Below are 15,964 nucleotides of genomic sequence, written 5' to 3' on the forward strand. Positions count from 1 at the left end.
TGGAAGAAGAACTAGAGGCGGGAAGATATAAGCAGGTTGGCAAAACCAAGGAACTGCTAACGCATCCACCGACTCTACCTGAGGATCCCTGGACCTGGACAGGTACCTGGGAAGTTTCTTGTTCAGATGGGAAGCCATCAGATCTATTTCTTTAAGACCCCACATCTGAACCCGTATGTAAAGTCTGACAACTGAGATAATCCGATTCCCAATTGTCTACACTTGGGATATGTACCGCAGGAATTGGACAAGAGCTGGATTCTGCCCAAGCAAGTATCCAAGATACTTCTTTCATAACTAGGGGACAGCGAGTCCCACCCTGATGATTGACATATGCCACAGTTGTGACATTGTCTGTCTGAAAACAAATGAATGGTTCTCTCTTCAATAGAGGCCACACCTGAAGAGCCCTGAAAATACCACGGAGTTCTAAAATATTGATTGGTAGCCTCGCCTCTTTGATATTTCCAAACCCCTTGTGCTGTCAGAGAGAGTCGAACATTGGGATTTAAGGATATTAATTGTGATATCTTTGTATAATCCCTGCACCATTGATTAAGCATACAAAGCTGGAGAGGTCTCATATGAAAACAAGCAAAGGGGATCTCGTCCGATGCTGCAGTCATGAGACCTAAAACTTCCATGCACAAAGCCACTGAAGGGAATGACTGAGACTGAAAATTCCGACAAGCTGAAACCTATTTTATTCATCATATCGTCCAAATAAGGATACACCGCAATACCCTGTTCTCTGATTACAGAGAGTAAGGCACCGAGAACCTTTGAAAAAATTGTTTGAGCTGTCGCTAGGCCAAATGGAAGAGCGACAAATTGGTAATGCTTGTCTAGAAAAGAGAATCTCAGAAACCGATAGGGATCTGGATGAATCGGAATGTGAAGATATGCATCCTGTAAGTCTATAGTGTACATATAATGACCTTACTGAACAAAAGGCAGAATAGTCCTTATAGTCACCATTTTGAAAGTTAGCACTCTTACAAAACGGTTCAAAATTTTCAGATCCAGAACTGGCCTGTATGAATTTTCCTTCTTTGGGACAATGAATAGATTTGAATAAAACCCCAGACCCTGTTCCTGAAACGGAACTGGTATAAAGCTCTAGATCTGAAACACACTTCAGAAAAGCCTGAGCCTTCACTGGATTTGCTGGAACAATCTCTCACAGGAGGTCTTATTCTGAATCCTATTCGATACCCTTGAGAGACAATGCTCTGAATCCAATGATTTTGGACAGAATCTGCCCAAATGTTCTGGAAAAATTTTAATCTGCCCCCCACCAGCTGAACTGGAATGAGGGCCGCACCATCATGCAGACTTGGGGGCTGGCTTTGGTTTCTTAAAAGGCTTGGATTTATTCCAACATGAAGAGGGCTTCCAATTGGAACCAGATTCCTTGGGGGAAGGATTTGTTTTCTGTTCCTTATTCTGTCAAAAAGAACGAAAACAATTAGAAGCTTTAGATTTACTTTTACATTTTTTATCCTGAGGTTAAAAAAAACTCCCTTCCCCCCCCCAGTGACAGTTGAAGTAATGGAATCCAACTGAGAACCAAATAAATTGTTACCTTGGAAAGAAGAGATAGTAATCTAGACTTAGATACCATGTCAGCATTCCAATATTTGAGCCACAAAGCTCTTCTAGCTAAAATAGCTAAATACATAGATTTAACATCAATTTTGATGATATCAAAAATAGCATCACAGATAAAATGATTAGCATGTTGAAGCAAGCGAACAATGCTAGAAAAATCAGAATCTTTTTCATGTTGTACTAAGCTTTCCAACCAGAAGGTTGATGCAGCTTTGACATCAGCTATAGAAATTGCAGGCCTGAGAAGATAAGTTTCCTATCTAAAGGATCCTTATAGGAAGTACTATCTTCCATAGGGATAGTAGTATGTCTGGCAAGAGTAGAAATAGCCCCATCAACTTTCGGGATTTTTCCCCAAAACTCCAATCTAGCTGCTGGCAAAGGATACAACTTTTTAAACCTAGAAGAAGGAATAAAAGAAGTACCAGGCCTATTCCATTCCTTTGAAATCACATCAAACCACAGTAGGTTTATAAACACAATTTAAACGTTTACTAGTTTTAAAATCAAGTGGACTAGTTTCCTCAATATCCAAAGTAATTAACACTTTATCAGAAGGCGGAATGGCAGACAAAACCTTCTGAATCGCATCAGCAATAAAATCTTTTATATTCACAGGGATATCATGTACAATAGATGTTGAAGGAACAACAGGCATTTTACTAGTACTGATGGATACCTTCTCTGCATGTAAAAGCTTATCATGACTGACAAGCTGTTACATACTACAGCTGGAGATATAATCTCCACTAACTTAAAACAGATACACTTATATTTGGTAGAACTGTTAGCAGGCAGCAGGGATCCAACAGTGGTTTCTGAGACAGGATTAGATTGAAACATCTTGCAAATGTAAGAGAAAAAACAACATATAAAGCAAAATTATCAATTTTCTTATATGGCAGTTTCAGGATTGGGAAAAAAAATGCAAACAGCATAGCCCTCTGAGCATAGAAAAAGGCAAGAGGCATATAGGAAGTGGATTTTAAATAATACAATTATTTGGCGCCAAGTATGATGCACAACGCAAAACAATTTTTTTTGGCACTAACAACATCCGAAAATGACGCAGCTCGCATCATGGCAGACGCAACCTTGTGCAAGGAAACCTGGCCTCAACTAAGATGCCGGAAATGGCGAATTTGCATCACGGAACGTACCTTTGCGCCAAGAATGACGCAATTAAAATCAGCATTTTGCGGCCTTGTGAGCCTAAAGTTTGCCTGTGAAAATTAATTAAAACAGTCAATTTTGAAGAAAGGACTATACCCCAGGTAAGAAAATATAACTTCCTAAATATGTTTTTCCCAATTTTGAAACTGATAATCTGCAAAAGGAAATATACATAAATCGACTCATGGCAAATATAAGTACAATACATATATTTAGAACTTTACATTAATACATAAAGTGCCAAACCATAGCTGAGAGTGTCTTTAAGAAATAAAAACATACATACCGAAAGACACCTATCCACATATAGCAGATAGCCAAACCAGTACTGAAACAGTTATCAGTAGAGGTAATGGTATATGAGAGTATATCGTCGATCTGAAAAGGGAGGTAGGAGATGAATCTCTACGACCGATAACAGAGAACCTATGAAAAGATTTCCAGCGAGGAAAACCATTGCATTCAATAGGTGATACTCCCTTCACATCCCTCTGACATTCACTGTACTCTGAGAGGAATCGGGCTTCAAACTGAATTGTGGGTGTGGTGAGGGGTGTATTTATAGGTATTTTGAGGTTTAGGAAACTTTACCCCTCCTGGTAAAATTGTATATACCATACGTCACTAGCTCATAGACTCTTGCCAATTACATGAAAGAAAAAAAAAAATATATATATATATATATATATATATATTTAGCACATAGAAAGTCTGGCACTATCTTACAAGCTCACTGCTAGATTAAAAGCAAAATGGAAGAGTTAGTTACAGCATTTGGCCAAAGGGTGATAAGCCCAGAACCATGTCAAGGCCTCTTCCTCCCTGGGTCCCTAACCTACAGCCACACAATGCTGCCTTTAACCAAACACCCTGAGATACAAACAAGGGTGGGACGTGCCTCTGTAATTTCCCATGACACATACAAAACACAGAAATGGACTACACTCTCAAACTGGACTGGGTACACAACCTGTGTCACTGTAACATACTTACAGACAGGGCTGTTGGTTTTACAGTGACTTAGGATATATACCCAGTCCAGTGCAATCCATTTCCGTATTTATGGAAATTAAAAAGTATGCTTAATCTTTTATTTTAAAAATAAAAATTCTTTGAGTTAACATATTTGCATTTTGTCTCTGTTTGCACAGATGTTTTCCTGCAGAAGTAACATGAACAAGCATCTGCTTACACACGGAGACAAGAAATATACCTGTGAGATTTGTGGTCGTAAATTCTACAGGGTAGACGTTCTAAGGGACCATATCCACATACATTTTAAGGTGCTAGTTTTTCTTTGTTTCATTTAACCTCTTAAGGACATATGACGGAATTTTTCTGTCATAAAACAATTGAGCAAACTGAAAGCTGTGTCCTTAAAGGGTTAATTTGCTAAATTTTTGTAAACGATATATATATATAGATATATATATATATATATATATATATATGTGTGTGTGTGTATATATAATATTTTTAGCCCATTAATACTCAGTGCTTAGAGGAATATGGCTGCACCTCACTGACCAGGCCCATTAAAGGACGAAATGAACGTCTGGGGTTGCTATGTTTCTTGTTCACAGAGGAATTGCCTTGTATTTCTGTGCTTTATATATGTGTGTATGTATATATGTGTGTATTTATATATGTGTGTATTTATATATGTGTGTATTTATATATGTGTGTATGTATATATGTGTGTATTTATATATGTGTGTATTTATATATGTGTGTATATATGTGTGTATTTATATATGTGTCTATTTATATATGTGTCTATTTATATATGTGTGTATGTATATATGTGTGTATTTATATATGTGTGTATTTATATATGTGTATTTATATATGTGTGTGTATATATGTGTGTGTATATATGTGTGTATGTATATATGTGTGTATGTATATATGTGTGTATGTATATATGTGTGTGTGTATATATGTGTGTATGTATATATGTGTGTATGTATATATGTGTGTATATATGTGTGTATGTATATATGTGTGTATATATGTGTGTATATATGTGTGTATATATGTGTGTGTGTATATATGTGTGTATGTATATATGTGTGTATGTATATATGTGTGTATGTATATATGTGTGTATATATGTGTGTATGTATATATGTGTGTATGTATATATGTGTGTATGTATATATGTGTGTATGTATATATGTGTGTATTTATATATGTGTGTATTTATATATGTGTGTATGTATATATGTGTGTATTTATATATGTGTGTATTTATATATGTGTGTATATATATGTGTGTCTATTTATATATGTGTCTATTTATATATGTGTCTATTTATATATGTGTGTATGTATATATGTGTGTATGTATATATGTGTGTATTTATATATGTGTGTATTTATATATGTGTGTGTGTGTATATATGTGTGTATGTATATATGTGTGTATGTATATATGTGTGTATGTATATATGTGTGTATGTATATATGTGTGTGTGTATATATGTGTGTATGTATATATGTGTGTGTGTATATATGTGTGTATGTATATATGTGTGTATGTATATATGTGTGTATGTATATATGTGTGTATATATGTGTGTATATATGTGTGTATATATGTGTGTGTGTATATATGTGTGTATGTATATATGTGTGTATATATGTGTGTATATATGTGTGTATGTATATATGTGTGTATGTATATATGTGTGTATTTATATATGTGTGTATGTATATATGTGTGTATGTATATATGTGTGTATTTATATATGTGTGTATTTATATATGTGTGTATTTATATATGTGTGTATGTATATATGTGTGTATTTATATATGTGTGTATTTATATATGTGTATTTATATATGTGTGTATTTATATATGTGTGTATTTATATATGTGTGTATTTATATATGTGTGTATGTATATATGTGTGTATGTATATATGTGTGTGTATATATGTATGTATATATGTGTGTATTTATATATGTGTGTATGTATATATGTGTGTATTTATATATGTGTGTATTTATATATGTGTGTATTTATATATGTGTGTATGTATATATGTGTGTATATATATATTTTTATTGGTGAAAAGAAGTGAGTGCAATCAGTGCTATGTGAAAACCCTAGAGTCTAGTATTTTTAGTATTTGCAAGTTCCCCTGTGGATGCTGCCCAAGATCAGGGCAGGGAATGTCTGAGGTCCCCACCTCAGATAAACCACTTCCCAGAATGTGTGCAAAAAATAGAAATTGATCAAGGGCGCATGGACATTTTAACTTAGATCACAGTGGTATTAGGTGGTACTTTAGCCCCTTTATACTTTTATTGTAAATTGTAAATTCGTTAATAATTACTACAATCTATGAGTAGTACGTGGCTGTTGAGGCCAAATTAGCTTCGAGACTCTGTTGTTAATAAGTTTATCTTAATATGATGTTCCTACAATACATATGAAATAGTGCTCATAAAAAATAACAACAGGGTTAATACAACTTAATTTTTAACATCTAACAAATGGTGTCTATGTCCCTTTAAAGGGACATTATACACTCATTTTGTCTTTGCATAAATGTTTTGTAGATGATCTATTTATATAGCCCATAAAGTTTTTTTTTAAAATAAATGTATAGTTTTCCTTATTTTTAAATAACATTGCTCTGATTTTCAGACTCCTAACCAAGCCCCAAAGTTTTATGTGAATACCGTCAGCTACCTTCTCCAGCTTGCTGCTGTTTGTGTAAAGGGTCTTTTCATATGCAAAAGAAGGGAGAGGGGGGGAGGGTCTCATTTACCCCTCGCAGTGGGCTTTCCAGCTACCTTTTCAACAGAGCCAAACTGACAGCTTCTAAGTAAGTTTTCAAACAGTTTTATACTGGATTTTTATATCAGTATCTGTGCATCTTATTCTTTATAGTAGTGTCTATTACAAACCAAAGATGTTAATCTGTAGAATCTTATATTGATTATAGATCTGGTGTGCACCTGTGCACACAGTGTGTCCTTAATATACATGTATGTTTCAAAATAGCAGCAATGTCAATAGTGCAATATATATATTTCCTTTTCCTTAATAACAAGTGGTAATTTCAGGCAAGATCCCGGCTAGTAAATAAAAAAGTGCCCACTTACTAGAAATAACCTCAATTATATGAGGTAAGTAGGGATCATTGGTAAATCTCCTGGCTTCATCAGTCCGTCAGTGTACTTCAGTGATGCTTGGGTATGGAGGGGGAAAGAAAGGCAACACAATAGTGCAATATCATTTTGATAAAAATATACTTTTGATTAAAAATAAAATCTGCTTACATTATTCAACCTCAATTGGATATGAGGTATCCGTTTTAGCATTTGTTTTAAAAGATCTTTGCACATTCGTTTCCCAAATAACTTATCCTTTCTAAAGAAAGTTTGCAACAGTCCACACAGCAAGCCAAAGTACTAGAGTGTAGTTCCTAACGCGTTTCAAAGGTTTAAATGTTACCTTCTTCAGAGGATCGATATGACTGACTGAATCCCAAAGCTGATATTTAAAGGGGCAGTCTAGTCAAAATTAAACTTTCATGATTCAGATAGGGCATATAATTTTAAACAACTTTCCAATTTACTTCTATTATCTAATTTGCTCAATTCTTTAGATATCATTTGTTGAAGAAATAGCAATGCACATGTGTGAGCCAATCACACAAGGCCTCTATGGGCAGCAACCAATCAGCAGCTACTGAGCATATCTAGATATGCTTTTCAGCAAGTGCTATCAAGAGAATGAAGCAAATGAGATAACAGAAGTAAATTAGAAAGTTGTTTAAAATGACATGCTCTTTCTAAATCACGAAAGAAAAAATTTGGGTTTCATGTCCCTTTAAGATGGCCGTACATAAGCCCGCCCCTAGTTTGAACCTATCCTGAATGTGGAGGAGGTGATCTGACCGCTCCACGTGTAGGATGGGGGGGGGGGGTGTATTAATCTGCCAATGATTGAGGGATTGGTCTAAACCTTTGAAACGCGTTGGGAACTACACTCTAGTACTTTGGCTTGCTGTGTGGACTGTTGCAAACTTTCTTTAGAAAGATATGATACCTCATATCCAATGGAGGTTGAATAATGTAAGCAGATTTTATTTTTAATAAAAAGTGTATTTTTATCAAAATAGTGTTGTGTTGCCTTTCTTTCCCCCCTCCATATACACTCTGCCTCTGGGGACATCGAGGACACACAGAGAGAAAGTGAAGCTACCATACCCAAGCATCACTGAAGTACACTGACGGACTGATGAATCCAGGAGATTTACCAATGATCCCTACTTACCTCATATGATTGAGGCTATTTCTAGTAAGTGGGCACTTTTTTATTTACTAGCCGGGATCTTGCCTGAAATTACCACTTGTTATTAAGGAAAAGGAAATATATATATTGCACTATTGACATTGCTGCTATTTTGAAACATACGTGTATATTAAGGACACACTGTGTGCACAGGTGCACACCAGATCTATAATCAATATAGATTCTACAGATTAACATCTTTGGTTTGTTTGTCTTAAAGGGACGTAGACACCATGGGGCCTATCTATCAAGCTCCGAGTACCATCGGGTTGATTGACACCCCCCTGCTGGCGGACGATTGGCCGCGAATCTGCAGGGGGCGCGGCGTTGCACCAGCAGCTCTTGTAAGCTGCTGGTGCAACGCTGAATACAGAGAGCGTATTGCTCTCCGCATTCAGTGATGTCTGTCGGACCTGATCCACACTGTCGGATCAGGTCCGCAAGACCGTTGTTAAGTAGGCCTCCATTTGTTAGATGTTAAAAATGAAGTTGTATTAACCCTGTCGTTATTTTTTATGAGCACTATTTCATATGTATTGTAGGAACATCATATTAAGATATACTTAGTAACAACAGAGTCTCGAAGCTAATTTGGCCTCAACAGCCACGTACTACTCATAGATTGTAGTAATTATTAACGGATTTACAATTTACAATAAAAGTATAAAGGGGCTAAAGTACCACCTAATACCATTGTGATCTAAGTTCCAACGTCCATGCGTCCTTGATCAATTTATATATATATATATATATATATATATATATAACAGTAGCAGGGATGTGCACTCTCACTTAATAGCAGCTGCCAGGGTGCTAGTGAAGATCCATATAGAAAGAAAAAGCAGACTTGCACTCACTGGTCTTTTTTGTGAAATAATTTACTGCAAAAAATGTGACGTTTCGAGGACAAAATCCCCTTCCTCAGACAATGTGTTTGACAAACAAGAGTGACTTTATACAATGTATAACTGAAACCCCTCCCCTCAATTAGACAAAAAACCGCCAAATTGTAACCATGGTGACCACTGAGTCACATTTATACACAACAAATATTTACCAAATAGGTTAAGTGTTATCATATCACCATATATACATGTACATAAATGAGCCATCCTGGCTCAACCAAAACTGTGACAGCCCGGGTGCACTTTATAATAACTGTGATGCAATGAAAACAAGCATAGAAAACAGACAGATCACTCAGTGAGTTTACTGAGAGATAACGTTCATTCATACCTACATTCTTAAAATACTCAATAGGGACTAACATTTATTCTCAAGAGCTGCCAGATCGCCAATGTATAACTCACCCGAGAAGTGACAACACCCTCGGACTCAGGAGCCGTTCGCGGTCGCACCGGCAAACAACGCCGGATAGAGAACCCGGAACTCAGTCTCACGTAGGACTCTCACGTGTGGGGGGCAAACAGCCAATCACCGGGATTGTTTACCGTTGCCACGGCGACCAGAAGCCACAAGGCGCACGTAAACAATACAGCCCTAAGGCAAAAACTGATACGGCAAAGACAAATAAGGCAAAAACAATAGAGTAATAATTACACACAACCCCTTAAGCTGTAGCAGAGAGGAGCACATACAGGGGATCCAACGATCAGAGATACACAATCAGATGTTAATCTGTATCACCACGGTCAAAAACTCGTTATGACCTCAAAATAATTGAAAAATCTATCAGCCAAACACATTCTCCAGTTTAAAGTAAAAAATAGAAAAAGAGTATAGAGTACACAGTAGGAAATATAAACCGTTGTGATTACACCATTAACCGTAATGTGCCATAGTGTGCCATAGACCCCATGCAATACTATAGTAGCCCTAGATTACAAAGAGAAGAAAATTAACATAGATCAAAGCCCACATCACCACTACAAGTGTAAAAAGAAAAATGAAATAAAATAAAATAAACTACAATGTACTAAACTAAATAAATAAAAAATATAAAAATAAAAATAAAAATAAAAAATAATAAATAAATAATAAAAAAATAAAAAATAAAAAATAAAATAAAAATTAAAATTAACATATAGAAAATAAAAATAAAAAAAATAAATATAAAAATAAAAATAAAAATAAAAATAAATAAAAATAAATATAAAAATAAAAAATAAAAAATAACAAATAAAAAATAAAATATAAAAAATAAAAAATAAAAAATAAAATATAAAATAAAATAAAATGAAATGAAAGGAAGATAAAAAGGGGAAATTACAAAAAATATGAAAAAAAGGGGGGGTGGAAAACAAAAAAGAAAAAACAGAAGGGGAAAAACAAAAAAGAGAAAGAGTGAACACAAGAGTAAAATGAAGAACATAAATGAGTGTTGCTGGATGGTACGTGGACTCTCCCAAACAAATCTTAGTTAGTGGCACAGTCTATGGAAAAACTTTTCAGACTGTAAAGGATTATTCAAAAAATTATAAAAAACAGTGCCAATCAAACATAACGTTCAGTCCCTGTGGATGGAGAGTGTTTAATCGAAAGATCCACTTTGCCTCAATTTATAGAAGGAGTGTGTCCCTGTCCCCCCCTTGCCTCAATGGGGGGACATGGTCTATTAGTGTAAATCTTAGATCCTGAAGGGCATGGCCTTTTTCCACGAAGTGTCTAGCCACTGGCTGGTCACTCGAACCCTTTTTGAGGGCCGCCCTGATTGACGACCTATGGTTGGCAAAACGTGTTCTGGCATCGTCTGTGGTTTTACCCACATAGAAACGCCCACAGCTGCAGTTCAGTAGATAAACCACATGCGTAGTGGTACACGTCAATACATGTCTGATTTTGTATCTCTGGTTACGGTGTGGATGGCCAAAGGTGGCCCCTGGGATCATAGAATGGCATGTCGTGCATCCCAAGCACCTATAACACCCTGGTTTCTTTTTCTGTGACAGCCATGTTTCATGGGTATAGCAGTGAATCGGATCAGTTAGCATCAGGAGATCTTTGAGGTTCTTATTGCGTTTGTACCCCACCCTAGGGTTATGCCAATTGTTGAATGGAAGTGATGGGTCACCCTGTATATATAGCACCACTGCTATACCCATGAAACATGGCTGTCACAGAAAAAGAAACCAGGGTGTTATAGGTGCTTGGGATGCACGACATGCCATTCTATGATCCCAGGGGCCACCTTTGGCCATCCACACCGTAACCAGAGATACAAAATCAGACATGTATTGACGTGTACCACTACGCATGTGGTTTATCTACTGAACTGCAGCTGTGGGCGTTTCTATGTGGGTAAAACCACAGACGATGCCAGAACACGTTTTGCCAACCATAGGTCGTCAATCAGGGCGGCCCTCAAAAAGGGTTCGAGTGACCAGCCAGTGGCTAGACACTTCGTGGAAAAAGGCCATGCCCTTCAGGATCTAAGATTTACACTAATAGACCATGTCCCCCCATTGAGGCAAGGGGGGGACAGGGACACACTCCTTCTATAAATTGAGGCAAAGTGGATCTTTCGATTAAACACTCTCCATCCACAGGGACTGAACGTTATGTTTGATTGGCACTGTTTTTTATAATTTTTTGAATAATCCTTTACAGTCTGAAAAGTTTTTCCATAGACTGTGCCACTAACTAAGATTTGTTTGGGAGAGTCCACGTACCATCCAGCAACACTCATTTATGTTCTTCATTTTACTCTTGTGTTCACTCTTTCTCTTTTTTGTTTTTCCCCTTCTGTTTTTTCTTTTTTGTTTTCCACCCCCCCTTTTTTTCATATTTTTTGTAATTTCCCCTTTTTATCTTCCTTTCATTTCATTTTATTTTATTTTATTTTATATTTTATTTGTTATTTTTTATTATTTTTTATTTTTTATTTTTTATTATTTTTTATTTTTTATTTTTTATATTTTATTTTTTATTTGTTATTTTTTATTTTTTATTTTTATTTTTATTTATATTTATTTTTATTTTTATTTTTATATTTATTTTTTTTATTTTTATTTTCTATATGTTAATTTTAATTTTTATTTTATTTTTTATTTTTTTATTATTTATTTATTATTTTTTATTTTTATTTTTATTTTTATTTTTATATTTTTTTATTTATTTAGTTTAGTACATTGTAGTTTATTTTATTTTATTTCATTTTTCTTTTTACACTTGTAGTGGTGATGTGGGCTTTGATCTATGTTAATTTTCTTCTCTTTGTAATCTAGGGCTACTATAGTATTGCATGGGGTCTATGGCACACTATGGCACATTACGGTTAATGGTGTAATCACAACGGTTTATATTTCCTACTGTGTACTCTATACTCTTTTTCTATTTTTTACTTTAAACTGGAGAATGTGTTTGGCTGATAGATTTTTCAATTATTTTGAGGTCATAACGAGTTTTTGACCGTGGTGATACAGATTAACATCTGATTGTGTATCTCTGATCGTTGGATCCCCTGTATGTGCTCCTCTCTGCTACAGCTTAAGGGGTTGTGTGTAATTATTACTCTATTGTTTTTGCCTTATTTGTCTTTGCCGTATCAGTTTTTGCCTTAGGGCTGTATTGTTTACGTGCGCCTTGTGGCTTCTGGTCGCCGTGGCAACGGTAAACAATCCCGGTGATTGGCTGTTTGCCCCCCACACGTGAGAGTCCTACGTGAGACTGAGTTCCGGGTTCTCTATCCGGCGTTGTTTGCCGGTGCGACCGCGAACGGCTCCTGAGTCTGAGGGTGTTGTCACTTCTCGGGTGAGTTATACATTGGCGATCTGGCAGCTCTTGAGAATAAATGTTAGTCCCTATTGAGTATTTTAAGAATGTAGGTATGAATGAACGTTATCTCTCAGTAAACTCACTGAGTGATCTGTCTGTTTTCTATGCTTGTTTTCATTGCATCACAGTTATTATAAAGTGCACCCGGGCTGTCACAGTTTTGGTTGAGCCAGGATGGCTCATTTATGTACATGTATATATGGTGATATGATAACACTTAACCTATTTGGTAAATATTTGTTGTGTATAAATGTGACTCAGTGGTCACCATGGTTACAATTTGGCGGTTTTTTGTCTAATTGAGGGGAGGGGTTTCAGTTATACATTGTATAAAGTCACTCTTGTTTGTCAAACACATTGTCTGAGGAAGGGGATTTTGTCCTCGAAACGTCACATTTTTTGCAGTAAATTATTTCACAAAAAAGACCAGTGAGTGCAAGTCTGCTTTTTCTTTCTATATATATATATATATATATATATATATATATATATATATATATATATATATATATATATATATATATATATATATATGCACATACATACACTGTTGTTTACAGGCTTCTTAGCTGAGGGATATATATATATTGTCACACAGCCTAAACGATTAAACCCTAAACAGTGACCTCAACCTGATCACCTCTGCAATAGTCTAATTGTCTTACTCACTAGATTTTCTGTGTCTTGCTTCATTATTTTTTAATTCATCTATGCATAAAAGATAGATGGTGGTCAATAAGTAACGATCATTAGATTGTTAAGGCTCCCAAATTTCCTTACCCAGCACATCTCTGTGTTTAAAGTGCCATAAAACATGTTAAAGGAAAAGTAAACTTTGGCACTCAGCCAGGCAGCATTCGCAAGTATAACAAAAATAAGTATGAGTTTTATTCATCGTTTTATTTACATATATACCGATCATAACATTTCTTTACCGTTTTCATAGATCACTCCTACCGCCGTAACTCTGCCTGTGTTTTTTGTTTTGTTTACTAATGACGTGTTCGAATGAGACCGTTTTAATTGATCCCCCACTGGCGTCCCAACATACCTAACTACCGCCGACCATTCCGACTATGCATGCGCGACTAACTGTTTACTGCAGCCGTCTGATATGCTCGTGCATGTAATAGCAATTTTGAAGTCAGTTGTTCCCCGCAGGTACAATCATCGATTGTAACTGCCAGTTGATACAAACTTTAATTTATAGTAAGTATATTCCATGTTTTAATGATCATTTACAATGCAAACACAATCGATCGTTTCAAACTTTTTATGAAATATTAATTGCGTATTTTATAGAAATATCTGTTTGAAATAAAAATGTAAGTGTTATTCAGTATATTGTATTTGATCATCTTTTGCGTGGGTTACAGTATATGCTCCGTTTATACTTACTAATAATTGTAAAAACGATGAACGCTTTTGAATTGCAGAGTTTTGCAACAGAACGATCGATCGGACGATTCCAGATACGCTACAAAAGAATGACTGTAAATTATTCTTTCTTACAATATGTATCGAGCGTGATTTTCATTAGCGCATGCGTGAATTTACGGAGAGAGTACAATTGTGCACATGCGCAAGAAGTGTAGACCGACAAGCGCGCACAAATGTTTACGTAAGAACGGGTGGGACCGATCTTACGTGTAATCTTCCTCAATATGGAAATGGTAGTGTGGGAGGAGTAAGAAGATATATACGGGACAACATTTTTCAGAAATATATCTTCCAAATAAGAAAGATTGTTAAAAAAAAACTTAGCGACTGTAATGATCACATATAGGGTAATCTATAACATTACTGAGGAGGCTGAAAATTTACTTTTACTTTAAGATCTGTGCATATCCTAAAAGGGCTAATTAAGTAAAAAATAGTTTGCATATTTTTTTTTTTAAATTGCTGGAAAGTATTTTAAAATAATTTTCAAAAACTGTCTGGAGCAGTCTACTCCACTGTCTCCACCCCACCCCCCCTTATCAGAGTTTAGACACAGGCATTGTATTTCAACTGAGTCCACAGCTTCTAGGCATGCTCCAGCAGATAACCACTGTGCACTTTTGCATTTTACCAAAACAACAATAGGTATAGATACAGCCATAGAAGGAAATGTGTGTGTGTGTGGGGGGGGGGGGGGCTTTACAATTCAGAAATTGAAAATAAAGGGTTAATGGCGAGGCACTGCAGTTTAAATTTGCAGGTAAAATAATTAAAGTACATATTATTAAATTTTGTCTCTATCCCAACTTGTTTTATGTCCCTTTAACAATATCTAGTTTTTCCTGATATTTTGGATGCCAGTCTTGTTTTACCCATCTTTATGTTACCTGTTTACGTTTAGGACATTGCTTTAATGAATGAACAGCAGCGAGAAGAATTCATCGGAAAAATTGGCATCTCTTCTGAGGACAATGACGATAACTCCGATGGAAGCTGTGATTCTGAGCCTCACAAGTACAGCTGCAAGAGGTGCCAGGTTAGATTCCAGGCGTTTGTGTGACTTATTTCTATATGGTGCAAGATCAAAAACTAATTGTATAGCCGCTTATAAAAGTAAATAAACATAAGTGTGTGTAATATTAACTAAAGCATTCTATTAAAGACGGCCACTTTTAAAATAAACATTTACATTTGCTATACTTTTCTATCATTCATTGCATTTTGCAGTATATTATTTGTTTTTTTAGCAGTTGGTTTGTTGCCCAAGATTTGCTGACAATGCAAAGATTCTAAGTATATAAAGTAAATAAAATAATTAAAAAAATAATAGAAAAAAACGCCAATATATTGAGAGTGAGTTGTATCAAACGGAAATGAAATCCAATAATTTGAAACCACTTTCCAATTTACTTCTTTTATCTAATTTGCTTTGTTTTTTTAGTATCCTTTATTGAAAAGCATACCTAGGTAGGCTCAGGAGCAGCAATGCACTGCTGTGAGCTAGCTGGGGATTGGAGCCTGCACATAAATATGCCTCTTGTCATTGGCTCACCTGATACATTTAGTTTGCTCCAAATACGGCTCTGTTGCTCCTTCAACAATTGATGATGCAAATTTGATAATAAAAATAAATTAGAAAGTTGTTTAAAATGTTATGCTCAGTCTGAAACATGAATGTAAAATGTTGCATTTCGT

General features: G+C 35.5%; 1 protein-coding gene across 1 annotated transcript in view; it reads left to right on the plus strand.

Annotated features, from left to right (window-relative positions):
* PRDM15 (PR/SET domain 15) overlaps window positions 1-15,964 on the plus strand; it is a 236,901-nt gene that overhangs the window by 87,775 nt on the left and 133,162 nt on the right. Inside the window, exons 15-16 of the mRNA XM_053705902.1 lie at window positions 3,936-4,067; window positions 15,171-15,305. Of these exons, the coding sequence (XP_053561877.1) occupies window positions 3,936-4,067; window positions 15,171-15,305 (267 nt within the window). The remainder of the gene's footprint in view (window positions 1-3,935; window positions 4,068-15,170; window positions 15,306-15,964) is intronic.

The sequence above is a fragment of the Bombina bombina genome, chromosome 3 (genome assembly GCF_027579735.1).
Source record: "Bombina bombina isolate aBomBom1 chromosome 3, aBomBom1.pri, whole genome shotgun sequence".
NCBI lineage: Eukaryota > Metazoa > Chordata > Amphibia > Anura > Bombinatoridae > Bombina > Bombina bombina.